Genomic DNA, 27,550 nt, shown 5'->3' with positions numbered 1-27,550 from the left:
AATTTGAATCCTAACCCTTGTTTGTCAAAAACACATTTTTGGCTAACTAGAATCATTTCAAAAGATTTTTGTCCACAAGAAAAGGTTGAAAGAGATGAGGTCAACCATTCTTTTTTTTTTTTTTAGAATCTCATTTTCTTTTTCAAAATGAGTTTTAGAAACTCCAACATTTGAAATTTTTTCTTTTACTTCTCCAAGTTCATTTTCAAGTTGTTGAACTTTCTTTTTAAGAGAAATATTTTTCAAACTAAGTTTTTCAAAATCCTCATACAATTCTTCAAATGCATCATGTATATCTTCATCACTAAGGTTAGAGTTTACCTCATTAAGTCCATCTATTTCCATGAAGCACATGTTTGCCACTTCTTTCTCATTTTCTTCTTCGGAGGCTTCATCTTCACTTTCACTCCAAGTGGCCATCATTGCCTTATTCTTTCTCTTCTTGGCTTCACTTCTGTATAGAGGACAATTATATTTAATGTGTCTCGGTTTCTTGCACTTGAAACACACCAAGTCTTTTTTCTCTTCTCATCTCTCCTTGTCACATGAGATGAAGATTCCTTTTTAGAAAAGTCTCTTCTAGAAGTGAACCTTCTTCCTCTAGACCTTTCACCCCTCATGAATTTGTTGAAATTTCTTGTGATGAGGGCTAAATCTTCATCTTCTTCACTTTGTTTTTCTTCTTCAACTTCTTCCTCTTCATTAGCTGTAACTTTGAGAGCTATGTTCTTCTTCTTTTTGTCTTCACCTTCTTGTTGTTTCTTTACCAAATTGATCTCATATGTCATCAATGACTCTATGAGCTCCTCCAAAGGTAGCTTGGTCAATTCTTTGGCTTCTTAAATTGCGATGACCTTGGTATGCCACTTTGATGGAAGTGACCTCAAGATCTTCATCACCTTTTCGAAATCCTTGTAGGTCTTTCCCAAGGCTTCAAGACCATTGGCAATGTCGGTGAACCTAGTGATCATCTCAACAATAGTTTCATTATCTTTCATCAAAAACAATTCGTAACTCTGAACATGTAAATTGATTTTTGACTGTTTAACTTGATTTGTTCCTTCATAAGTTATTTCAATCAATCTCCAAAATTCTTTAACTGATTTGCATTGACATATTCTATTATATTCACTTCTATCCATAGAGCATTGCAAAGTATAAACGACTTTAGCATTTAATTGAAAATTTCTTCTATCATGCTCATCTCATTCTTGCTTGGGTTTTGGAACCATGACTCCATCAACTAGTTTTGAAGGAAAAGTTGGGTCATCTTCAATGACGTCTCATATGTGTAAATCGGTTGATTGTAAAAACCAAGTCATTTTAGTTTTCCAATAGGGATAATTGGTTCCCGTAAAAAATGGAGGTCTATTGGTTGCAAAAATTTCAATGTGAGATGAGCTTGATGGATTAGCCATTTCCTTTTAGACGATTAAGTCTTAAACAAGAGGCCTAACTCTAATACCAATTGAGAAAATAAAGGTTAATCTTAAAATAGAAAACACCCAAGAAGAATGGTGAATTGGGATTAAAAAAAATCTTTTTAAACACAACAAATTTAAGCACAAGAGGAGCAAATAAAAAGAAATAAGGTTAGAGAAATCAAACTCATATTTTATAGTGGTTTGGCACTTCCTTGCTTACGTCCACTCTCCTCAAGCTCCTAATCAAGTGAGGGTTCCACTAACTTGAAGCTTCAACCAAGCTTCTAATCACCTTTACACTTGGATTTCAACTCCAATGGGCTCTTACACAATCTCTTCAAGTCTCAACTCACTTGAAGACTTTATCACTCAAATAACAAGTTTAATTTTCTCAACCTAGCTCAACAATGACTCAAATACAACTCAAGGCTAGGATAAATCATAAAGGTGCACTAAAGAGTATGTAAATGGAGATTTAATGCACCAAGAAAAGAATGAGGGCTTGTAAGGCAAGAACAAGTGGGTAGACAAATAAATGCAGGTGCTTTATTGCTCCTAAATGAAGTGGAGCTCTCTATTTATAGGTTTCTAACCTCAAGAGCCAAAAAATCAAAAAGCAACCTCGACCAATCGCGTTGGGGGTTGACCGGTTCATTAGTCGTTGGAGCATTTAATGTTTGGCATGTGACCATTACCCTCGATCGGACCTTGACCAAACCTCAATAAGGAAGGCAAATACCTCGACCAAGAAGGAAATGCTATTAGAAGAGAGAGTTTACTTTTTGCACCTCTCGATCGAACCTCGACAAGGAAGGGATAACCGGTCGATCGGGTACCCTGGCCGATTGAGCCGGTTGGCCAGTGCCTCGACCGGTTCACCATTTTTTGCTTCTAGCACTTAGGCATGGTCTTTAGGTAAAATTATATACCAATTTTGAAACGTTTTGCCTAAGATTCATTTGATAGATCTTGGGTTTTGATGGAAATGTAACTTTAAAGCATAAACCAACTTTTTCAAAAATGCATGAAATGATATGTAAATCCTAAGTGCACCCATGCATTCATCTTACATATGTTTCCTATGATTAAAGGTCTTCTAAAAGTCTTGATCTTGCATCCATTAGGTCTGTTGATGAATTTCCAAATTAACACTTAAATTCTTTATAATCCAAACCAATTAGTAACTTAACCATGGTTTGTTATCATCAAAACATGATTAGTAGAACCCTTAGGCTAGCAAGTACATACTGACGTGTATGAACCTTTTTGTGTTTATGCATGGAAAGTATGGGTATTTGATCATTTTATTGATAAATACTCTAACTTTGGATATGTAGATAGGAAATCTGGGCCTTGGATAATCTCATTGAATTTAAGGCAAAATTGGATAACCTATTGTGTAAACACATCAAGGCATTTCGATTGGATCGAGGTGGTTTGTCTAGTAGGTTTTATTCTTTCCATATGTAGATGAGATCATACCTCAATTATGTGCACCAAGGACTCCATTGCAAAATGGAGTAATGGAAAGAAGATATTGAACTTTGATAGACAAAGTGAGATCGGTGATTGGTTCCTAATTACTTCCCATATTCTTTAGGGATATATCTTGAAGACTGTATAATACCTCTTTTTCTAAAGAGGCATATCAGTTTATAGGATATCCAAGAGGATTTTAGGATTATTACTTTATAGTCAAGATTATTAGAAGGTGTCTGTTGTTATAAATACCATATTTTTTATAAAGACTATATGATATGTAATAAGGCAAATAATGATATAGATTGGAGAATACTAGAAGATAGTCCCACTATGCACAACATACTATGGATCCAGTACCAACCATCCCATTTCTAGTACACTGATGCCTTGTTGTAGTGGGAGGATTGTTAAACAACCAAACGGATTCATGTATTTGGGAAAGTCTTTCGAGGTCATTCTAAAGGAACATGAGATCGGTCTCATATAATACAATGATACAATGAGCGATGTGTATACACATTTTTTGGCAAAATGCTATGGAGGCAAAGTTAGAATCCTTATTATTCTAATGTGGTATGGGTTCTTGTAGAAACACCTAAAGGAATAAAACCCATAAGTGTAAGTTGGTCTACAAGAGGAACAATAGAGTAAATGGAAAAGTTGATATTTATGTGGCTAGGTTATAGCTAAATTTTATAGATCAAAACATTGTTTTGAATACAAGAAACCTTTTCACCAGTTATTTAATGATGTTCTAGTTTCACTTTTATAGATCCTTATTCCATGTATTATACATTATGAGAATTCTTGCATGCATCTTTTGCATTGTACGTGACTTAGGTGTATTAAGAGTTGCAAGAAGATCTAATTCATGGGTTCTTTGCAAATAGATGACTTGTTCACAATCGGTTCATAGGTCTAGGCAACTCATTAGAGGTTGTAGTGCACTACCTCCTAATTGGATGGATGGTTAGTCTTGGCTATTGAGATGGTTTTCCCATAATAAGTGCACTAGTGTGTATGGTTACACATTGGACAAGACCTACAATGAGTCATGATTGAAGGTTTTCAAGTAATCATGACCTCACCAAGTTACTTCATTGTGTTGTTTCTCAACCTTGAGAGAATATTAAGCTTATGCTAAAGTTAGTAGTGGCTTTGACCTACGAGTGAGATCGTAAGTCGATCATATATTTCCTATAGATTGGGTCACTATTAATGGAAGTTGGTAGCAATAGGTATTCTCAATAGAGGCATTATGATATCTCATGGGATTGAGATAGTGTGTCCTCTTAGGTGATCCTAAAGAGGTGTGTTCATGGAAACTATGGCCATAATAATTCCTTAAGTGGAACTTAATATATACTCTTTAAAAGCTAAGACTTTTCAATTGAACATACAATAGGAGGGTTTGTAACTCAAGGATAGTAGATATAGTCTTGAAAGGTTGATAGTTTTCACCTTGTTAGACTACAGATACCAATTCATGGGGACACTGAACACAATGGATAGCAGGTCACAAACCCGAGCACGTAATGTTTCATTGTTATTTACATAGGATACTAGAGTTCAGTTAATTCTCTATAGTGGGATGTTGAATCAACTTCAGAATTGGATTCTGAGGGATCCGGTACTCCTATGGGTCCTAGTGGTCCCCACTCTAAGCTCATATACCTTGTTGGCATGGATTATGAGGGTCAGATTAGCTCTAAGTTCATTTTTGTGCATAAGAGTGTTTTGGTAATTACGCAAGGTTGCATAGGGTAAGTGAACAAGGTCTCTGGATTTGGCTAATTAATTAATTAGTATGTCCTATTTGGGTTAATTAATCAATTAGGACCTATTTTAGAATAGATTAAGTAACCCAAGCCCATGTGGGCTAAAGTCACTTAAGCCTAACCCCCTAGAGATTAGAGTTTCCATAACTTTTGTATTCCATCATCTAGAAAGAAAGAGAGTTATAGTCTCTACCCTCCTTTCCTCCCAATTGAAAGTGTGTCAAGAACAAGGTTGAGTCATTGGGCGGAAGATCGTCGGTTTATGAGACTTCCAACAACTTGAAGGTCATCTTCAACACTTGGATTTTGAGGTTTGTGAACATCCTAACCTAAAGGTTAATACTTTAACCCTAAAAAAACAATTTTAAAAAAAAATTGGTATTGCTTCCATTGCTTAGATCTAAGGTGTCAACAGATTCTAAAGAAGTCAATACTCCTATGGGTCCTAGTAGTCCCCACTCTTAGCTCATATTCCTTGATGACATGGTTTATGAGGGTTGGATAGGTTTTTAGTTTACTTTTGTGCATAAGGGTATTTTAGTAATTATATAAGGTTGCATAAGGATAAGTGAGTGGTATCTCTAGATTGGGCTAATTGATTAATTAGGGTTATGTATGGTTAATTAATCAATTAGTAACTTTTTTGGGCTAAATTAAGTGACCCAAACTCATGGTGGGCTTAAGTCAAAGCCCAATAGGAAGCTTATAAATACCCCTTTAGAGGTTAGGGTTTCCATGTCTTGTCATTTTCTCCCTACAGTCTAGAAAGAGAACCTTAGCCTCCACCCTTGAGATTTTCACTATCTCAATGTCTAAACATAAGAAAGAGTCATCAGGTAGAAGATTATGGTGTTTGCAAGATCGATTACAACTTTGGAGTTATCTATAGAATCGATCTAGAAACATCTGAATCAAAGGTATGTGACATTATTCTCTAAATCTATATTTTCTATGGTATATCCATTTTTTTTTAACACCTATTTGTCAGCTACGATAGATTTAGAGAGCCTAGGATATATTTGCATGCACCTTACACGATCTAGAGCATGAGAATGAAGTGATCCAAGGTTCCCAACAAAACCTAATAGGGTTAACTAATTAATTAGAATCCAAGTGAGTTGGATTAGGTGACTCAAGTCCGATTTGGGCTCAAGTTACTTAAGCCTACAAGGAGCCCTATATATACCCCCCTTAGGGATTAAGGTTTTAAACTTTTGTCAATTTTTTTGTCTTCCAAAGAGGAACCCTAGCCATCCTTAAGGATTTGGTGAACCATTATGAGAAAAGATTGGGTGAAAAAACATCGGGTAAATGAGTTCTATGTTGTTTTCCACATTTTCATCAACTTGGAAATGATTTGAGAATATCTAAATCCAAGTATGTTTGTTTTATTCTCTAAATCTGCTTATTATTATGGTTTTTAAGTGTCATGCTTCTATTTGATTAGATCTGGAGAAGCCTATGGTAGATAGCCTACACCTTATATGGATAAAGGCTTGGGAACAAAGTAATTTGGAGTCCCAAAAAAGTGATCAAGTGGAAGAACACCAAATAAATAAGCTTCACAATTTTTTTTTACGGTTTTGGAATATTCCTCAATAACTTCATCGACTTAGAATTGATTTAGGAACATCCAAATTGAAGGTATGTTTTTTATATCTTTATATTTAAGTTATTTTATGGTTTTTTATATAATTTTTTCCTTTTGAATTAATCTAGAGATGCCTTGGTAGATGGCATGCACCCTATATGATACAAGGCCAAGAAATGGAGTAATTCGGAGTTCCTAATAATAATTTAAATAATATAATACAAATCATAATTAATTATTAAATAATAATAATAATAATAATAATTAATTTTTAAACATTGAATAATGACAATTTAAATAATAGAATAAGAATCATTACTAATTATTAAAAATAATAATTAAAATTAATTTTCAAACAATTTAGTTGAAAAAATGATATGATAATAAGAAATAAATGCATGTGTAAATTTTAGTTTTTATAAAATAAATTTATTATTTTAGAAAGTGAAAATTTTAAAGATGAATATGCACCCTTAATATTGAAAAAAATTAAATTAGAAAAATAGGTTAAATTAGGAAAACAATATCATCCTTATCCACTCTTCCTTGCATGGCACTTGTAAAACAAAATTTTAATTAATTGTTCATGATATCAAAATAACCAAAATCTTTCCAAATGCATCAATCATCAACACCATGCCATTTGCTAACATTTAAAATTTGATATTAGTGTGTATATATATATATTGTAAAAGATTATACTCCGAGAAGATGAGTTGTCAAAATTTTGAACCAAATAAGGGAATTAGAAAAATGGAAATCTCAAACTCCCATTCCATGAACCAAATATCCGCCAGGCATTGCTTGAGATGAGAAGTATACAATGGTTGAAAGTATTTCAGGTTGAAATAAAAGACTGGAAAGAAGAAAAGAAAAAGAAATATTGGAATTGAAATGATTAAAAAATAAAAAATAAAAAATAAAAATAATTTGAAAGGAATATTTTATCAGATGAAAAATGAAAACAGAGTTGGTGGGGCACGTGAGGAGGGCGAGGGATGGAGGAATGAAACATGCGCAGGAAAGGTGGATTGAGTAAACACGCCTCCAAAATCGAGAAAGTTCGAATAAGAATAGAAGCAATCGAAATAAGTAGAAAATGCCGGGTATTCTCAATTATGGGAATCCTACACCCTCTTTGCTTTGGCTTCCTTCACGCTTTAACAGCTGCTTTCTTTCTATTATTCAAAGTAGGATCCATGTGACCATTTTAGTTTTGTATGTTTCAAGCCATATGGTAAATTTCTTCTTTTTCTTTTTGTTAAATTTAAAACATACTACTGGGATAATGCAGAAATAAAAATTATGTAAATAGTGAAGAGGAAGAAGAAAAGTGGAGGAGGGTTTGGACATTGGACATTGAGACAAGAAGCAGAAAAATAAGCGGAGCAACGCAAGGGTCCAGGGACAGTTGGTTGACAGCGTGTTGGCACCTGTCTGTCTTTTTTTTATTTTAGTTCTTGTCTGAAAATCTAAAAAGCTCTGTTATCCCCCTCTCTCTCTCCGGTACCACATACACAACAACACTAGTAAGCAATGGAGCAAAGGGTATAGAAATTAAAGAAGAAGAAGAAGAAGAAATAACATGTCGTTATCTTGTGGGGTGGAGTGTGTGCTGCTGGTAGGTTGCAGCCGTTGGGCATGGAAGCGCTGCACCTACATAGGGTCAGATGATAGCAGCAGCTGGCCGCTGGCCACCCCGGAGGAGTTCGAGCCCATTCCTCGCGTCTGCCGCCTCATCCTGGCCGTCTACGAATCCGACCTCAACCACCCACAGTACTCCCCACCAGGGGGGTACAGGGTGAAACCAGAGTGGGTTGTGAAGCGTGTCACCTACGAGCAAACCCAGGGCCACGCCCCTCCCTACCTCATCTACGCCGACCACGACAACCATGAGATCGTGCTGGCCATCCGGGGTCTCAATCTCGTCAAGGAGAGCGACTACAAGCTCCTCCTTGACAACCGCTTGGGTATGCAGATGTTCGACGGGGGCTATGTTCATCACGGCCTCCTCAAGTCCGCCACTTGGCTGCTCGCCCAAGAATCCGAAACCCTAGAGCGTTTGTGGGTGGACAATGGGCGTTGCTACAGGATGGTGTTTGCGGGACACTCACTGGGGTCGGGCGTGGCGGCCTTGTTGACGGTGATCGTGGTCAATCACCGCGACCGCCTTGGAGATGTTCCCAGGAGTCTCGTAAGCTGCTATGCGTTGGCCCCCGCCAGATGTATGTCCCTCAATTTGGCCGTCAAGTACGCCGATGTTATTCATTCTGTCATCTTGCAGGTTCATTCTTTCATTTATTTGTTAAGGTGTTTTTTCATCCCATTCCATTTCCTTCCACATCAATCCATCAATCAATCAATTATCTGAGCCTGCCCTTTTCTACATGGATCTGATCCAGGACGATTTCTTACCAAGGACACCCACCCCCTTGGAAGATATTTTTAAGTCAATTTTTTGGTAATTTCCTTTCTTTCTACTTGTCTCTCCCTTATTATTTGATTTTTATTCTAAGCCATGCCTTAATGTCCTTTCCACAGCTTGCCCTGCTTATTATTTGGGGTTTGCCTGAGGGATACCTTTATTCCAGAAGGTCGGAAGCTTAGAGATCCCAGAAGACTATTTGCACCTGGCCGCATGTATCACATTGTAGAAAGAAAGTTTTGCAGGTGATACCTACATCCAAAATCCAAACTACCTCCATTTTTGTTTCTAATGGACTATCTATCTCTACGGATTGTTACAATTTTTCCAAAGTTCCCTCCCTTAGCCTACTTTAGGTTATTTCTCTGCTATATTCAGAAGTGGTATTCTGTGCTAATTTTGAAGTTTCATGTAGAGGACGCATACATATATCCATGTGAATTGGGAGCTCATATGGTATATTTTCAATTTTGAATGGGGTTTGGTCATAGATTGACGAATAATAGAGGTAGAAATTTACATTTCAACCACCTCATGCTATATATTCATTAATGAGTCTCCTTCCAGCTTCTTCTCTAGTTCAAGGGGTTTAAGGTGAGGGGATCCTCTCTCACCTCTTCTTATTTTGGTTAGGAAGGCCCTTAGAAGATTAACTAACAAAGTGATAGAGGGGAACTTTGAAGGGGATCAAAAATTGGTTGTGCTAGAGGAGAGGGAGTTATTGATGCACGTAGGGTAATAAATGCTCTAATACTCTTTCCTTTCAGGCACCTAATACATTGAGCCTTGAAATACCAAACAGAACTTCATACTTGTGTCTATCTGTACCATACCCAAGTGCCACATTTCATAGTATTTGATCAAGTTATCCTTGTTTTATTGGACTTACCCCAATAGACTTTTATAGTTAAGCAAGCAGCTGAATGCAGAATGCTAAAGCAGTTACTCCTAAAATGTGATTCATCTATCACCTAAATCAAGTTGATAGAGAAATGTGGTTCATGTCTGGGTCTCTTCAAACACCACTAATCATGGTCTATTTCGCTAATGATAAGCGATGTGAATGAAGAACGTCCTAAGAATGAATCCAAAAAAAAAAAAAAGGGAAAGAAAAGAGGCTCCCTCATGCAGCTCTCTTGGCAGGTGCTCTTGCTTAGAAATAAGAAGTCCCTGGTTCTTTTCAAGCACATAGTTGGGCTACCAAATGGGTATGGTCTGCTTATCAGATGATTCATAGTTTTAATGCATGCATTTTATTGGCCCCTGGCTCTATAACAATGCATTTGAAAGTAGTTATAAATGGGTTGACTCAAACAACAATAGTCAAATACACTTGGGACTGGATATATATACTAGCCAGATGAAACCCGGTTGTGTCGGCCAGTGTTATTAACCTTGACTCTTGTGTTCAGGAAAATATTGAGCAAGTATTCTAACCTGGATTTTAGTTTTTGGGAAAATATTCCTGCTGTTTTTAGAGAAATATTACATTTTTAAACAACCCCTGTACTATGTACATTTTCTCTATTATATTTTAACTTTCCTGCAAAAGTCCTCTATTATGAAAGGAGATTGATAGTGTCATCTACTAAAAGAGTTATACTTCCTCTGAAACTGAATTTTTTGCTGCTTGTGATCATAGATGTGGAAGGTATCCACCAGAGGTCAGAACTGCCATTCCTGTTGATGGAAGGTTTGAGCAAATCGTTTTATCATGCAATGCCACATCTGATCATGGAATTATCTGGATTGAAAGAGAAGCAGATAAGGCTTTACAAGTAAGTGGAGAGAAATTTTGTATCCTACTATTGAAACTAGATGCTTTTTCATTCCTAAGTTTTCTCAGTTTCTCCAGATGTGCTGTTATTAGGCTACTAGGTTACTAGTTTTGCTCATATAGGCCACTCAGCATATCCATTAAAGCAGCAATTAATTATTAGTTGATCAAACTGCTTATTTTCATCCATCCCACTGTGATTAAGTGGATGAAGAACCTAAAATTAGTCAACAAGTACATCTAATATCAGGTGATCAGAAATTATTTGCAATTAAGAACAATACTAAATTAACAGACCTTGGTAGTTGTCAACATAAGCTTAGAATATCTTTTGTTTTTTCTGTCTCCCATCACTATATGCTATAGGCTGCTTTGGACCACAAATGTACATATCCATAATCAACTTGGCTATTTACCTTTTTATTGGTTGGAAAAAGCCATTTCTGTCGCTTGATTATAGCCTGATGAGATAATGTGACTGCACAATCTAAAAATTTTCTTTGAGCATTCCAGTATCATATCATTGCAAATTTATTATATATTTATAAAATTCCTGTTTACAATTGTGTAGAATGATTCAAGAACTTCTATATATGATCAGGTTTCCAATATTGTTGTATGGAACATTGTGTTGGGCTGCATTCACATGCACATATCTTTAGTGCACTGCACTGATCGTTCAAAAAACACCAAAACCAAAACCCAACCTCCATGACCACCACCCACTTTGAAGAGGTGAATGCATTTAACACTAGCATCCAAGCTTCAATCCAGAATGTAAATAAGCTCATAACTACTGATTTTTACCAGTGTTGATCATGATAATATGTCCTAAAGATTTACTGCTGGCATGCATCTGAATTCATGAACTCTCTCTCTTTGAGCGAGCATATAGAGGTGAATTTCTGGAACAGAAAACAGAGGGAATGGATCTTGAGACCATCCACTGCTAATGCTTACCATTAAAAATTTTCTGTTCGTAAGTTGCCTTGTATACCTTTTTCCAGAGAATGAAGGAGATGAGCTCCGAGACCAGAACAACTGCTCCAAAAATACAGAAACTAGAGAGGTTACAGACAATTGAAAAAGAACACAAGGATGCATTGGAAAGAGCTGTGAGTTTGAAAATACCTCATGCCACGACCGACATAGAAGATAAGGAGGAAAGCTCACTGGAGAAGAGTGCAGAAGCTTGCCAGGATGAGATTGAAGATGCCTCACAAAGTAAATCAGCAGAGACTGGTAGAGAAACCAGCTGGGATGAAGTGGTTAAAAAGCTTTACAAGAGAAATGAGTCTGGGAAACTACTTCTAAAGAGTGATACAGACGCCCCCAAATAAAAGCCCCTTTTACCAATTATAGGGTCATTCTACCGGGGGTACATTAGAATTAAGAGAATCAATCTTGGTCGTTCAATATAATTGGTAAAAACTATTATTTTATGATCTAACCTGTAAATACATTTATTTCATGGAGGTATACCATTGGTTTGCAGTTTGAAGGAATACTATTCCTGTGTATTTCTTCTGGTGGTCTGTAAAGAATAATGTCAGGATTGCATGCAATACGTTAATGTAAAAAAGAGCCCCTTTGTTTTTCAAAAATAAAATTTTATATTGATATGATTTTTCGTTTCATTTTTCTTAAGAAACTAACCCCAAACTGCAGGAAGGAAGCAAATCAAAAGGGGTGCCTCCCATCACAAGGAATGAATCACCCGTATGTCACTCTCTGAAAGCAGCCCATGAGCCTAATGATGGGGTGTTGTGAAGGTGGTGGTGTGTGCCTTTCCATTTCATTATTTATTTATGAGCGATTCTGATTTTGATGCCGTCTTCGGCATGCCTCTTGTGCTGCTCCTGCTATTATCTTCTACTTAATAGACTTCGTCATCATAAAAATCAACAAACCCAGCCTACAAAATTGGTTTTCTATTTCCATTGGAGCATTAACTTTGACATGTTCAATTACAAATTGAAGGCCTCATTTCCAGCATTCATGAAAGAATAATTCCAGCAATCCGGAGACCAAAGCATTTAACTTCATCCATCAAAGTTCTCTACACCTAACCTAGTGAAACTAAAGCAATATCAAGTTACAGGATGATTCGGAAGGGGAGGAAAAAAAAAAAAAAAGCACAATATTTTTCTTCTTACATCCGGCCCACCAGCTGAATGTCAATTGAAAATTCATAACCAAGGAGCATAAGAAACAGTACGCTAGCAAATATGCAAGTTATTAAAGCATCCATCGGACCAAAATCAACAAAATGTGAAGGAAACCAAATACCAGTGCAGCAGTGACCATCTTAACATTTTCTAAACCAAACATTCCCAACTTCAACTAATATTGTTTATATCAGTTCCCAAAGCTTGAAAGTTTTTATCAAGTGTGCATGGCTTCAGCATGGTAATTGTCCAGTTCTTTGTCGAGTTCAACAGCTGATTTCTCAACAGGTTGCTTCCTCCCACGGCCACGCCCACGACCCCGACTACCAGCACGGCCACGCCCACGGCCATTGCTCAAACCCCCACGACCCCTTCGACTATTACACAAGATAAATAAACACGTCAGCTAATCACACAATTCAAGATGCAATCCAAATTAAACACCATAAGCATGTTTTGTGCCAGTCAATGCAACACAGCATGCTATTTATTCACATAGGTGTGGACATCAATGATTATGTTATTGTTTTTCAGACATTTCACTAGTGCTTAGATTCAGTGATGGGATAGGATTTCAGAAGGATTCTGTCCCATCTTGTGCAGATAAAAAGGAATCCTACTGTTGATTGATTTTTTATCATTGCACATCAAAGGTTGACAATTGTTGGAAATAGTCATCATTCCTTAATTCCTCACCATTCACCCCTACAAATCTACTAACACTAACATGTTGCATGAGCTGCTATCTTGTATTCTAGAATACACTAACATGTATTCCTAGCCTCCATGTGAGCCTCCTATGATTAGGAAAAGGAATTTTTGTAGAGAACCAGAAACTAAGAGAATATTAGCCCTGTTTTTTAAAACAGTTCTCAAAAAAAAAAAAGTGTTTGAGAACTCCTAAAAACAGTTCTCAATTTTTTTCATAAACAAAATTCTGCTTGAAAACTCAAATATGAAGAACAATTTTCCCAGCTTATCTTCCGTTAAAGTATAGTGCAATCATGAATAACACAAACTCTCAAAGTGCTCTCCATATTTTCAGTTATTTCTCAGAATATTCTACAACAAAACACCTCAATTTTGTTTTAAAAAATGACCTGTTTCCATAATAAATTCTCAAAAAAATAAAAATAATAAATAAATAAATAAATAATAATTCATCCAAAAACCTGTCAATTAAGTTAGAAAATTGTTTTCTGTTCTAAAGAACAAAAAACTATTTTCAAAAACATTTCCAACTCTAATAGTCTCCCATATGAATCATGTTCTTCCTGAAGCATGTTCTGCTTTGTTGCCCACATCCCCCATCTTATTTTTTCCTCTTTAAAAATTCTAAATAAAGCCCAGTTGCCCCTGTAAATAAAAGGCTATACATAAAGGAATTTGTCAAATGAACTCATGCAAGGCCTTCCAAACATATAGAATCAACAGTTCCAGCAAAGGAAGTGTGAAGCAATGGTGGTGTATAATAATCTGGAACTAAGATAATAAAGAAGAAACTCTCAGCTGAAGGTAAAATTTTGATCTTGGAAAGTTCATGAGGAAGTAAGAGGGATAAAAAAACTAGAGGGAAATGGAAGAAGAGGAGTGAATGAAGATAAAAAATAAAAGCTTTAACTTAATAAATTTTGAAATACTTCTTCAAACTTATTTATCTTCTTTTCTCCCCAATATAAAGAATAAAGATGCTATATGTGCAAAGGAGAAGAAACAATTGATCATATCCTCCTTGACCACACAAAAACAATTATGTTGCGGCAGCTTGTTTTTGCTCTTTTTGGGATCAAATGGGTGATACACTCCACAGAAAACGATGCCCTTTGGGGCTGACATCGATCTTTTGTCAGGAAGAAGAAGAAAAAAGCTTGAAAAGCTGCTCCTTTGGGTTTATTTTGGACCATTTGGAAAGAAAAAAAACAGTACAGCTTTTGAAAATATTGAAAAAAAGGGATTAAGCTATCAAGTGATCTCCTCACATGTATATTTTTAAGGGTGGGTGAGAGTGTACATAGGTGATAGCTCTTTGTCCATGTTGGGACTTCCTTGATTGGTTGTACTCTGAGTGAGGTCAGGGAATTGTTTTTTTATTATCCCTCAACTTTGGTAGGCTTTTGGGCACCTTTGTATACAACCTGTATACTTTTGTTAGACGCTTTTAATATTTGTTTCTTTGCTTATCAAGAAAAAAAAAAAGAATAAAGATGTCAAATGTACAAATTTCTAAATAATTTTCTTAATATTTATTTTCACCGGCATTTTCCAAGGTAACCAAACAAGACATTTTGAATTTCTCCCTTACTTTTTCCTTTCCCTAGCATGTACTTTCTATGTTCCAAACAAAGCCTTTCCAATTACCATTATATTCTATTTAATATTCAAAAAATTCTAACCCATTATCTAGATCCTAGTCTATGCTTCTCCTGTAAGCCAATCTCTCTATATATATTGAGTCTCCAAAAATACCATGAGTTTAGTTCAAGACTTAGGACCCTCATATTCAAATAAGTATCATTGCAAATTGAGTATGGCATAGACAACCATAACCACATCCCACCTCAAATGCTTCCACTTAACCTAAGCTATTACCCCGACAAAGCATCCTACTCAAAACATTAACCACCAGAATGAAAAGGAAGAAAGATCATATATATATATATATAGGTAAAAAAGCAAGTAAATTAAAAGAGCTTGATAAAGGTGCACCAAAACACACACACGGTATACAAATAGAAAGGTGAGCAAAAGGAAAAGAGAAACAACAAACCACCCTCCTAAACAAAAACCAATTTCCCTGGACCTAGAAAAGCATAATGCCCCCACTCAATCTTCTTGTGGACATACCAAGTCGCTTTTCGAAGTCTAACCAAGGCCTAGGTAATCTTCCTCACCCCTCTTAACTTTACACGAGATGAAATTTAGCATCATGTACCAACTGCAGCAATTTCCCAATTTGCTGATTGTTTACCTTCTGTTCTCTTATAATTCACAAAACATTCCAACTTTTTTAATTTCCTTTCAAATTTTGAAGGAGTGTGCTTCCTCTTCTTCCCACCCTCCCGGTCCCTCACCTCCTTTCTAGCCTTCATTTTACTTAGGAAAGCTAAAATCTCAGCTTTGAAACCTACTATCAGCAAGCCCAACCAGTTGCTAAAGGCAGCTAAGTTGCTTGAGGACACAATCCTCCAGAGGCACCTCCTCCCTCAGAACCAAACCAAGACCTGCTCCTTTTCCCTAGTTGTCCCACTCTCTGAGGCATCTTTCAGCCTTGCCTCAAACTCCACCCAGGTGTCATATACAAAACCATTCTTAAAGGTTCACAACCCACTCCCAAGGAAGCAACTTCAGTGCCCACTTAACCTTTCAAAAAGAGACAATCCCCAGAAAGAGAAGAAAAAGAAGCTGCCTGATTTTCAAAAGAAGAAACCGAGAGCGAGGTTAAACCAAGGTGTCTTGCTACTTCCACCATGAGGGCCTCATCAGTGCTCGTGGGTTGAAACATTGGTTGAGAGAGCTTCAAGTCCACGAAGGCTTCAGACTCCTTCCCATGGCTTGACATTCCACTAAGGAGGAGGCCTTCAGGATTAAAAGGAGCCTTAAATCACTTTAAGCTCAAATGGGTTTGGCTCCCTGCACCCCCAACCTGCTAACAGACTTGCTAAGGCCTACAGCCTGATGACCCAATCCAGAAATTGCTTGCCCAATGGGATTACCCTGCCCAGCCCACACAAAGAGCCCGACTTGACCCGGCCCTCACACACCTTGATCACCTTGCCATGGGCCTCCTTCCACAGCCCACTCCTTCAGCCCCTCTTCTTAGCCCACCCTCTTTTAAATTCCTGCCCTTGTCCTCTAAAGTAGAGGAGATAACATGTACCCATGCAAGCCCTTGTGAGACCTTAAGATTACCACAGGCTTCCCTGTTGATCAGGCCCACAAAGTTAATATAAGAGAGAGAAACTATATCCAATTACATCATTTCTAGTCAAAAAATTTTGCTTTTCCCAAGTAACTTCCTCTTGAAAATGGTAATTCCAACTAATGTTTCAAACTTGCTCTACAAGCTCCCAGCTGATCCATCATATGCCCAAAGCCCTAAATGGCATCCACGCTTTCAATGTTGTCTTAAAACAATAACCTTTCCTTCCCTTAAATCCTCCACGACAGGAAGAACTTATGAACCTCCTGTTCATCAAACCTATACCGATTCCTCCTAATGGTGAGATGCGAAAAAGCAGTGTTTGGTCCACATTCTTGAACCAGAATGGTATTCAGCCTCAATAAGGTTTGACTCAACCATCATTAGACTAATCTAACGCCACTCTAGATAGAATCTTCAAAAATATGTTGGACAAACTATCCTCCAACTAATTAAAAAACAATAACCTACCTAATTCATTAATATAATTGAATATCTATACTACTATTAAAAGTCAAGCAGCAGTAGAACACTCAATACACAGACTCCCATAAAATATTGAAAATCCAAAAGAGAATATTAATAAGCAGGATTTGACAATAATAAAATAAAATAAAAAATAGAATCCTTTCTCGATGGAAATGGAATTGTAAACTTTTCTAGTTCTTCTCTTTATTAACATTGCCTGGGTTCACTTTTGTCTTCAAATTTCTCTCTCCTGTACCACCCACAATCAAATTTACTCACTGCAATGAATAAACTATTTTAAGAAAAATCCATTTGAATTACACGGCGGAGAATTTTCATTCTCATACAAATCTGTTTCATTATATATAAAGACACACGCACGCACATGTATATAAAGGTGACATCTTTAAACAGTGGGTTGATAAGCACAAAATCAAAAAAATAGAACTATCAAATTCACATATGCATCAAACAATTCTCAGTCAACTAAATTTTCTCATTTGAGCATAGATCACACTAATATCACTACCTACCATCCACATTGTAGGAAAGTCCCCTCCTTATGTCACTTTTCCACCTTCCTTTTTCTATCCTTCCATGGTACAATTCTAACTTTGAGGGGTGTTTAGTAAAACTTAATATTTATTACTTAATAAATTAAGTTAATTTTAAGTTAAATTATTCTTCAATTGTTGACTTAACTTCATTTTTACTTTAAGCGTTAAGGTTTTTTGGTAAAGCTAACTTAAATTTTATTCTAAATCATCAAATTGACATACTTAACCTCATCAATTTTAACTAATATTCACTTGACTAATCTTAAGTAATAAATTTATTTATCAAACATTTGTCAAACATTTATTATAGATGTACAAGATAATTAAAAAATACTTACTATAAAAGATGAGTTCTAAATGTGTCGTGGTCGTATAATGCCCTCACTAAGCATGGGCACATGAGGTAAGAAAATATTTAAGATTAAGAATAGGTTAATCATTTTAACTTAATACTTAAAAGTTATTTTTTACTTTAAGTAATAATATTAAGTTATGTTACCAAACATGTTTAGTCTACTTAATGACTTAAATTAAGTTATCAAGTCATTAAGTTGACACCCTCTTAACCTTTTGGATCAAGGCATCTGAATTAGTTGATTGGAAACTACCAGAACTGCATCTCTCAAATTCTCTCTCCCATGTGTCAGCTACTCTTCAATTTCCCCAAGTAAGCTAATGACTCAATCATCAATGACATGGTGATCTTTGGACCAGGACAAAGCACCCAACCATAGACAAATTTATTGCTGAAAACCATAATAGGTAAATGAGCCAAGGTCAAGTTTAGGTTTCAATACGAATTGCATAACCAGCCAACCTAAAATAACACAAGATTCAGCTCAAGGATTCAAGTAGCTAATAAATCAGGTGTTATGTAGTGGTAGTTGCATAAACCCTCAAGAAAGTTATCTAGACAAACATTCGAGGGTGATTTTATATTTGAAACTAGAAGTAGGAATAGGACTGGGAATGGAGGTGAATCGCAATATCATGTAAAAGAGAGGAATCAAAATACTGACAAAAGTGGGATTTGATTTCTATCAGAATGATTTTTGTACTCTTATTCTCACTCTAATGAGTCATCCAAACACAGTAATGAATGGGAAATGTAATGGATTTCTCATTCTCATTCTTTATTCCATTGTTCCAAACATGAACCAAAAGAAAACTTTGAAGTGGCCAAGAAAACAGAGTAAATTTTAGAAGACATTATAGATGTTAATCTGCATCGGGGCAGATGTTGAACTCTGCACAAAAGATGAATGCTAAACTAAGCTACAAACATGCTCAGGTAGACTTGGGAAAAATCCTAAGCTTCTTCAACTATCCCAACCAAGCGGGAACAAGGCTAGTCAAGCACAAGCCAAGCTCAAGATCAGCTCAGAGCAACCAAGATGCCCTTAGACGTATTGTCCTAATAAACCACAACTGTACTGGATAACCAGTACCACAAACTGCCTTCAGCTAGACTCAGCTCATTCGCACCCATATAAATTAATCAAATGAAATTTTCAAAAACACTTAATAAGATAATGTCCCTTGAGGGCCTTAACAAGACTACATACTTTCAAATATTTCACCTTACTGATGTATAAGGTATGTTAAGCTGGCACAGACAACATTAAGAAAACATTGACAAGCATGTTCTGAAGGGTTCAAAATTGAATACAATAGCAATGACATCCTAGAGTAAATTAAGAAAGATTGCACTATTTGCAAAGAAAGAACTCACCTAGAACTACGATTGATTGCAGTGGAGCCTCTGGCATGACCCACTCCAGGCCTGCACAATTTCAAGTTTCAGTATGGTGCTTGCCACAATGTTCAAAATAACCAATGAATACAATCCAACAGTATCAGCTCTCAACTAGAAACTTTAAATTAAAATAGTTTCCTCTAATGGTCACCCAAACAAAAAACGCTCATCATGCCTACTGCTCATAAATGAAACAGGTTTAGAGCATAGGTTCTCATGGTCAGTAAAAAATGGTGGTAGACAGGAAAAAGAAAAAGAAAACAAGAAAATAAACGCAAAAAAAAAAAAAGATAAAAAGATAAAAATAAATAAACAGCAACTAAAACTATGTCATAAGGAAATTGAAACTAAAGCATCTATCACTGTCTAATCAGACTCTTGGGCATAATTCCTAGTCTTTAGATGGCAAACATCAATAATATCTTTCAAAAGAAACTAAGAGCAAGTTAACATGGAGACGATAACATTAACCTCGATCAAACTAAAAGGTCTTTTAGAACATGCATCTCATGGTTATCCCAAAAAAAAAAAAAAACATGCATCTCAAGTTCATTTCTGTAAAGGCATCAGATATTCGTCTTTAATAGCAGCATTTATATCCAGACAAAAACCCAAGCTGGCAAAATTTTGTTTACTGTTATGAAGCTTTGCAAGTGCAACACCGCCCCCCTCCCAAAACCCCTGACCCCAGGAGCTCACACCCTGGGAATCTTATCAGATATCCCATGCTAAAGCTCAAATCAGCACCGAAAGGCCTAATTCAAAAATATAAAAAAGATAATGAGAACCTGAAAATATAACACTTTGCCACCAGCTGCCCTAGAATATAGTAATACAAAACTAGTTACCCTATAAAACCCAGCACAGATCAACTAACCACCCAAGAAAATAATAAACTTTTTTTTGATAGGTAAATAAGAGCTAGTATTAGAAGAAAATAATAAACTAAACCCAACAAATTCTCAGATTCCATCAAAAACATTTTTGTAGAAAAATAATCTAAAATTTCACAATTCCTTCAGCTCAATGCTCTAGCCTCCTCACGCCTCACCCCATCGTAAGCCCACATGACTATAAGAAAAAATATAGCAAGATACTGATTATTTTTTAAACATACAATTCGTAAATAATGGTCTGCAGGTAAAGCATTATAGAAAACATATATCACATGTCCATCAAATCACTGAGTATCTAGAATTACTGTAAGAAAAATATGTTTTTAAATGTGTTTTATTCCAGTCACATGGTTCAAACACAAATCATATCTTATTGCAAGATCACACAGCATGTCAGTACCAACATCGTTAGAGTCTTACCCATAACCAACATCTTTAGACTCTTACCGGTTAACCAAGATCATTAGCTTCTTCCAACTTAGGTATCATAAACATTTAATACAGAATATCATATATCATGTGTTCATAATAATTACACCACAACATCACAGTGTGTGGTGGTTGACACTCAACCCCCTGCCGACTAGGGTCACACTCCCCTTTCCAAAGTTCACAAAATATATAAAGCATCTCCAAAATATTTTACACATTTCCATTGCCTCCTAAAGGTTATGTTTTAAGTTAAATTTTGATGCATGTTCTCCTCCAGGGAAGTTGCAGGTTGAAGTGCTTAGAGATCATTAGGGCACAATGATAAAGGCATACTCCAAACCTACAGGAGATTGTTTCACCATTGAGGCTAAGATTCTAGCTCTTATGAAGGACAGGCCTTGTGCAAGTGAAGCTTGGGTCATTTTCAATCTTCTAATGATAGGTTCCACTTCTATTATTTGTTGGGAAACTACGAAGAGGCTCATGGAGATTTGACAGGTGGCTTCACCAAGATTCTCATACTACTACAAAGTTAGGGTGTTCTTTTTATTAGGTTCCTCACTTATAGTGAATTTAAGCATATTTTTTTCATCAGAAACAAAATATGTATTAAATATGATAATAAGTACAAGAGGTGGCATAATTTTAAAAGGCATGCTTAAAGCGTACCAAGGCCCAAGGCACAACCACTCCTTAGTTGTAGCTCCTTGCTTGTCAATACATGCACCTTGTCTACTTTCCTTTTTTTTTTTAAACACTTTTATTCTTGAAATTTCTAATTGTATCTTGAAATTTATATAATTTCATTACTTTTTTGTTAAACACTTATTTTAAATATTTGAAATCTTAATTTTTTTATTAATTGGATTAGATTTTGAATCATCTTTTATAAAATTAATATGCATCTTAGGTCATAGGCGTGTCCCTTGAGTTGCACCTTGCACCTAAGCCATAGAAGACTTTTGCGCCTTTTAAAACAATGAGAGAAGAATGAAGAATCCTCTCCAAAAATACAAAAACTGATCATAAAGTTTAAGATTAAACTTCTCCACTACTCGAGAGACCTTTACAATGCATGGGAATATACAAAAAGCAACTGAACACTCCATAGGGTACATCTCATCTCCAACCAATAAAGCCCTAATCAATGTTCCTCTCCTTGCTAACCACACCCTTTTTTCTACACACCAAGTTCCAATCAAGTTGAATAACATTGAGAGGAATGCCTTTAAAAACAACAATACAGAGTGCTCAGAGGAATAGAAATGAATTCAAGCATAATAACAACATATTTAAGAGCATATGTCTTCAAACAAGCTCATGCAACTTCAAACTAGCAAAGTAGAGTTAGATTATGAATTAGAAACATTACTTTTAATCAATGGCCCAACAAGCATTTAACCCTAAAACAACAATCGAACTTCTCATCAAATTCCCAAATTAATTGCAGCATGTTATTTAAGACAACTAAGGATGGTTGCTTACAATCAAAGCTAGGGTTTCACGATCACCTCTAAGAATCTTCTCATTGAAGGAGACACCCTCCCTCCTCTTCTACGCTCATTAGGAAATCTGATCATATTGAAATCTCCTCCAATACACCAAGGGTCATTCCAAAGCCCATGGATGGCCCCTAACTCTTCCCAAAATAATTCTCTACATCTTTTCATGGTAGGACCATACACTCCCGAAAAAATCCATCTGAAACCATCTTCACAATTCCTGAACCGACAGGAAATGGAGAAAAGACCCACCTCCATCCCTACCAGCTCCAACACTTTGTTATCCCAGAAAACTACCACCCCTCCAACTACTCCCCTAGCATTCAAGGCTCCGAGGAAGGAGGCTCAATCCTCTTTTGGAAGATAGAATGTTGTGGAAAGAGACTAAGGATGGGATTTTCTTAGTCAAATCTCTTTATAGTGCTCTAGTTTCAAGAAGAGTTGTTCAGTTCCCAAATAGCGTTATTTGGAGTCCATGTGTTCCTACCAAAGTGGGTTTTTTTGCTTAGGAAGCCTCTTGGGGTAAGGTGCTAACTTTGGATCAACTTAAAAAGAGGGGGCGGATTCTAGCTAATAGATGCTTCCTTTGTTGTGAGGAAGAAGAGTCAATTGATCATATTCTTATTCATTGCACCAAGGCAAGAGTTTTATGAGAGTTATTGTTTGCTATTTTTGGCGTTACTTGGATCCTCCCTCTTTCGGTTAGAGAAACCCTTCTTGGATGGTGCGGCTTTAATATGGACAAGAATCGTACTAAGGTGTGGAAGGAAGCCCCTTTGTGTCTTTTTTGGGCGGTTTGGAAGGAAAGAAATAAGATTGCATTTGATAATGAGGAACTTTCGATTCATAGGTTGAAAAATTCTTTTGTATATAATCTTTGGATGTGGACTAAGTCGGTTGTAAATGAAGGTCCTTTTCCTTTATTCAGTTTTTTTTATTGGCTAGGAGCTAGTTGAGGGCTGGTGATTTTTGTATCCCCTCTTCTTTTGTTTGTGCCTTTTGGCGCCTCTTGTATACCCCCGTATGCTTTTGGGTCAACCTCAAGGTGCCCTTTTTCTAATATATTTCTATCTGTGTTTACCTATCAAAAAAAATGAGAGGAATAAGGAAACTCAAAAGTATGGCAGTGAGAAAAGAAAAAGACAGAGAAAAAATAGAAAACCTAAAAATCTCGTTGATGCCTTCTAGGACAATAGACAATTTAGAAAACAAACTGTTTTAAAATTTGAAATTTTAGAAAATAGGAGTTCTTAAACTTTAAAACTAGAAGTTTAACAATAATAATAGTAGTAGTACTTAGAAAAATGGAAAGTTTTAATATAGGAACTTATTACAATAGGGAACTTTTAAAGAAAAATTTATAATATCTAAATGAGAGTCAGATAGCCAACTAGTAGCAGACTTGACCCTAAATAATTTTCCCTTCATTTTTTTCCTTTCCTCTGTTTTCTTCCTTTTCTTGAAAGATCTTACAGACTCATCCCCATCAGCTTGACAATGTTAAAAGGAAATTTAGCAGAAAAGTGATGTGTTCAAGAAAGCCTTGGGACCTTCAGACTTGAAAGAATTTTAATATCATGGACAACATCCTCTTAACTTTAATCAACAATAATAAAAAATTACTTAAATGTCAATAAGAACAAAGTGAATCATAAATCCATTATCATATCATTAACCAGCCTAACAAATATCACAAGAAAATCTGGACCAAAAAACCAGAAATCACACATAACAACTAAAAGAGTGAGAAAACATACGTCATAACAACTGTCCTTCTCCTCTTTCCATTTACCCCTCCAATTACATTCACACGAGCAGAAACAGGCATGTCTGAATCACTTCCTATAATTTCAATCTTCATAGGTTTTCCATCCAAAAGAACATTATTATATCGTTTAACAGCAGCAAATGCATCACTTCTTCTGGTATAAACTACTTCAGCTGAACCCTGTAACCAAATAACAAAGATTAGGGCTGTCTTCATGGGACAATGACCAGGGAAGTGAGATGTAAGGCAAACAAGTACTGTAATAAGCAACCAGACATTTGAGGAAATGTAACCCCATGAAAATAAAAATAAAAAAGTCACAATTAGAGGCACCAACTGATGTTTTCTACAACATCAAAAAACATTATTTTAACATTGGACATGCTCAGATAATGTCTGACAAATTTCCAGTCATGTTAGTTGCACATCATGCCTAAATCAATAAATGAGGAATAGATCCTGTTTGAAGTTGATGAAAATTAGACATATGACTTGTTAGAACACTATGATGAACTGTTGGTCATGCTAGACAAGGATAGAATATTACAGAGTACTTTGTTCAAGAAATTTTTGCTCGCTAGATAACAAGCATATGCCAATTAGATTATTTCCAAGCTGCTATTATTATTATTTTTTAGAAGATTTTTTTAGAAGCTCTGTGTATTCCATCAATTGGATGCATAAATGCAAGTGACACCAGATTAACTGCAAATCAGATATGCATACCATATATAGCTTATAATAGACAAAGGCACCAATATAACAAAATAGATCAAGCCCAATAACAGAACAGAATAAACTGCAAGGAGGACAAAACAATAGGATCTATTAGTAAAAAGCTTGTTTAAAAAAATAAAAACACACTTACACTTGGGCGTCCATTTTTCTCATAATGAACTGCATATCTTTTTATGTCTCCAATCTCAGAGAAAAGTTCCTGAGTCACAAGTTATACGTCAGATAAAAGACAACCAGTTACAAAGAGTGCTTAGAGTAGAAGTATACAGCTCAAGTTGTACCCTTATATCTTCATTGGTCACACCATAGTCCAGGTTGGAAATATACAACTTTGTGCCAGCTTCTAAACCTGGCAACCCTGCAGCTCGAAGGCTATCTTCAAACAGATCATGCTGCCATGGAATCTTGGTTCTGCGGGATGACTGACCAACACATATGGGAAAAGGATCCAAATAGATATGAACATGTCAGCATAGGACCAGGAAAAAAGGATAACATACCATCTTTAAGATTCAGTAAGAAATCAGCAAATTTTCATAACATAAAAGAAATCACTAACAAGAAAAAAAGCAATTATATTGGAATGACAAATTATATGTATAGTTGATGGGAGTTGAGGATTTGACCCACTGCATATTAACCGGTGCTATGTTATAAGAGAGAGCTCCAGTTCTGAAGTTCAGCCAAGGAAGCTCCTTTGCAAAAACGCCATAACACTAGCACAGTATCTCAAAATCTTGCACCGAACAAATTCCGCACATAGCAAGAGGATCCATCATAAACTCCCCGTCTAAACGACCAGTACTCAAATACTAAAGCAATTGCAACTATATAAATGGATTATAGGTGGGTATAGAGAATCGACCCATAAATTGCTAATAGATGTTACACTACTGGTGAGAGCTCCAGTTCAGAAGTTCAAATAGTGAAGGCTATTTGAATAAAATGATAGGAAGTAGCATTCTAACTTAATGCGCCCACCAACTTCCACATAGATCGGTAGGATCCATCATAAAGTCCCAGAAACACCACAAATACAGATAAGCCTGGGGATCATGGTATAGATGCACCGGAAGGCAATAGTGCTAGAGTGGCTGGGCCAAGGTGAGCTTTCCCATGTACAAATTAACATATCCACTCTTGTTTCGAGTATCTAGGCAGGGATACAGATCCTCTTGTGCTTGACTGTCTAAAGTAAATCAGATTCTCAAACAAATTCATTAAACATCCATAGTTTTGAGCTTGCCTTGGCAATTGCGTAAGATGATGGCCGAGCATTCACCCTAAGAGGACCTCTACGAGGAGGAATTCCTGACATTCTTCCACCGTTAAAAGACCCTCCTATTGGCCCTCGACCACGGCGAGCTCTACCCCGTCCTCTAACTCTCTCGCTGTTACTCCTCTTTATTATATCATCAAGTGACATATCCAAGGAAGTAGCCATTGAGAATTTCAGAATAAGCAAGCACTGCTTGTAGATGATGTTGAATAAATACACCTGCCAAAGAACCATAATAAAATTCGTAAATGACATCAACAGCAAAAAGCATCAAAATCATACAGGTGATCAATCAGAAGTTTCAAACACACATCCACCTGAAAAGTACAGATGGAAGTAGCATAGTTTCTGTGTGGGGTAGGCCAGCAGGGTTACTCTGCTACCATATCCCAACTAGATGGAAACTTGCCTCTTACTGGACCATGTATATCTCAATGTCATTGAGATGAGAACTCAGGTCCAAGTCCCTACTTCATGCACATGCATGGTTAAAAATATACATGCCATTTTGGAAAGATAATATTCCCATAAAACAGAAACAATGCAATATGTTTTGGAAAGATAAACTCACTCGATAACAATAATATGTGATAGAAATCACACTCAGCTTATAATTTTTCTCTTTTTTTTTGTTTGAGAAAATAAAAATAAAAGGTAGAAAACTTTGATTTCTTTTATTCCCCTAGATTTTTCTCAACAAGAGGGCAATGACTAGGAAATATATGGGCACGCAAAATTTGGGGGAGGCAGAAGAAAGGAAAAAAATATATATGAATTCGCGGCTAAATAAATTCGAAAAAAATCAAACTTCCACACAACAGCTTCATAATCAGAACAGTTAACATTCACATTCTATAAATAAATCAAAAGGGAACAAAAGAAAATACAGAAACAAAGACGGGTAGATGAAACTAAAAAGGATAGGGAGCAGAGTGAAAATACCGGGACCAGATCACGGCGCTGCTCACTCCACAAGGAAAAGTCTAGAGAGAGAGAGAGTTGATGGGGAGAGAGAGAGAGAAAGCTTAGGGAAGTAGGATCGAAATCGGGGAGATTTTTCTAGGGTTTGGGGTTAGGAAGTTGGATCGAAATTGGGGAGATTTTTCTAGGGTTTGGGGTTAGGAAGTTGGATCGAAAATTCGCCACTACCACTCTTTTTAGGGTTTCAGGAATTAAGTCGGTTTTTTTTTGGGAAGGAAGACTCGCGTTACTTTTTGAGTAGACTTCTTCTGTTGGGATGCCCACTCAAAACTTCCAATTACATACATCCACCTCATCATTGTGAGATATTTTTGTTCTCCTTTTTAATGAATAGATACTTTTGTTTTTTATGCTTATAACATTAACCATATTCAATTCATGATTGGCTCCTTATTTTTTATTTCTAAAACTAGAAATAATACAAAACAAAACTTCAATAAAAATGGTAGAAACTTATCTTAAAATTATTAAATTTAAAAAAATATTCAAAAAAAAATATAAGCAGTATAATTTTTTTTTTATTTTAAATGTTCAAAAGTAGTTTGTATGAATATAAGATAATTGTGATTTTTTCCCTAAAAATTCTTATATTTTATTTAAAGCTCTTAT

The 27,550-nt window shown here is 36.1% G+C and overlaps 2 protein-coding genes across 2 annotated transcripts; one reads left to right on the top strand and one right to left on the bottom strand.

Annotated features, from left to right (window-relative positions):
• Positions 1-7,398: 7,398 nt before the first annotated feature.
• Positions 7,399-12,102, top strand: LOC100262118 (uncharacterized). Its single transcript, XM_002276350.4, has 5 exons — positions 7,399-8,559; positions 8,678-8,736; positions 8,817-8,945; positions 10,343-10,478; positions 11,485-12,102. The coding sequence occupies exons 1-5, from the start codon at positions 7,861-7,863 to the stop codon at positions 11,815-11,817; spliced, it is 1,356 nt and encodes a 451-aa protein (XP_002276386.1). The 5' UTR covers positions 7,399-7,860; the 3' UTR covers positions 11,818-12,102.
• A 518-nt stretch (positions 12,103-12,620) lies between these two features.
• Positions 12,621-27,233, bottom strand: LOC100257009 (THO complex subunit 4D). Its single transcript, XM_002276461.5, has 7 exons — positions 26,903-27,233; positions 25,928-26,179; positions 24,963-25,103; positions 24,812-24,880; positions 23,933-24,123; positions 19,322-19,372; positions 12,621-13,022 (listed from the first exon to the last, which is right to left on the bottom strand). The coding sequence occupies exons 2-7, from the start codon at positions 26,123-26,125 to the stop codon at positions 12,863-12,865; spliced, it is 810 nt and encodes a 269-aa protein (XP_002276497.1). The 5' UTR covers positions 26,126-26,179; positions 26,903-27,233; the 3' UTR covers positions 12,621-12,862.
• Between the last annotated feature and the right edge of the window lie 317 nt (positions 27,234-27,550).

This window comes from Vitis vinifera, chromosome 14 (assembly GCF_030704535.1).
Source record: "Vitis vinifera cultivar Pinot Noir 40024 chromosome 14, ASM3070453v1".
Taxonomy (NCBI): domain Eukaryota; kingdom Viridiplantae; phylum Streptophyta; class Magnoliopsida; order Vitales; family Vitaceae; genus Vitis; species Vitis vinifera.
The sequence above is the reverse complement of the archived record's forward strand: the minus strand, read 5'-3'. Positions and strand labels throughout refer to the sequence as shown.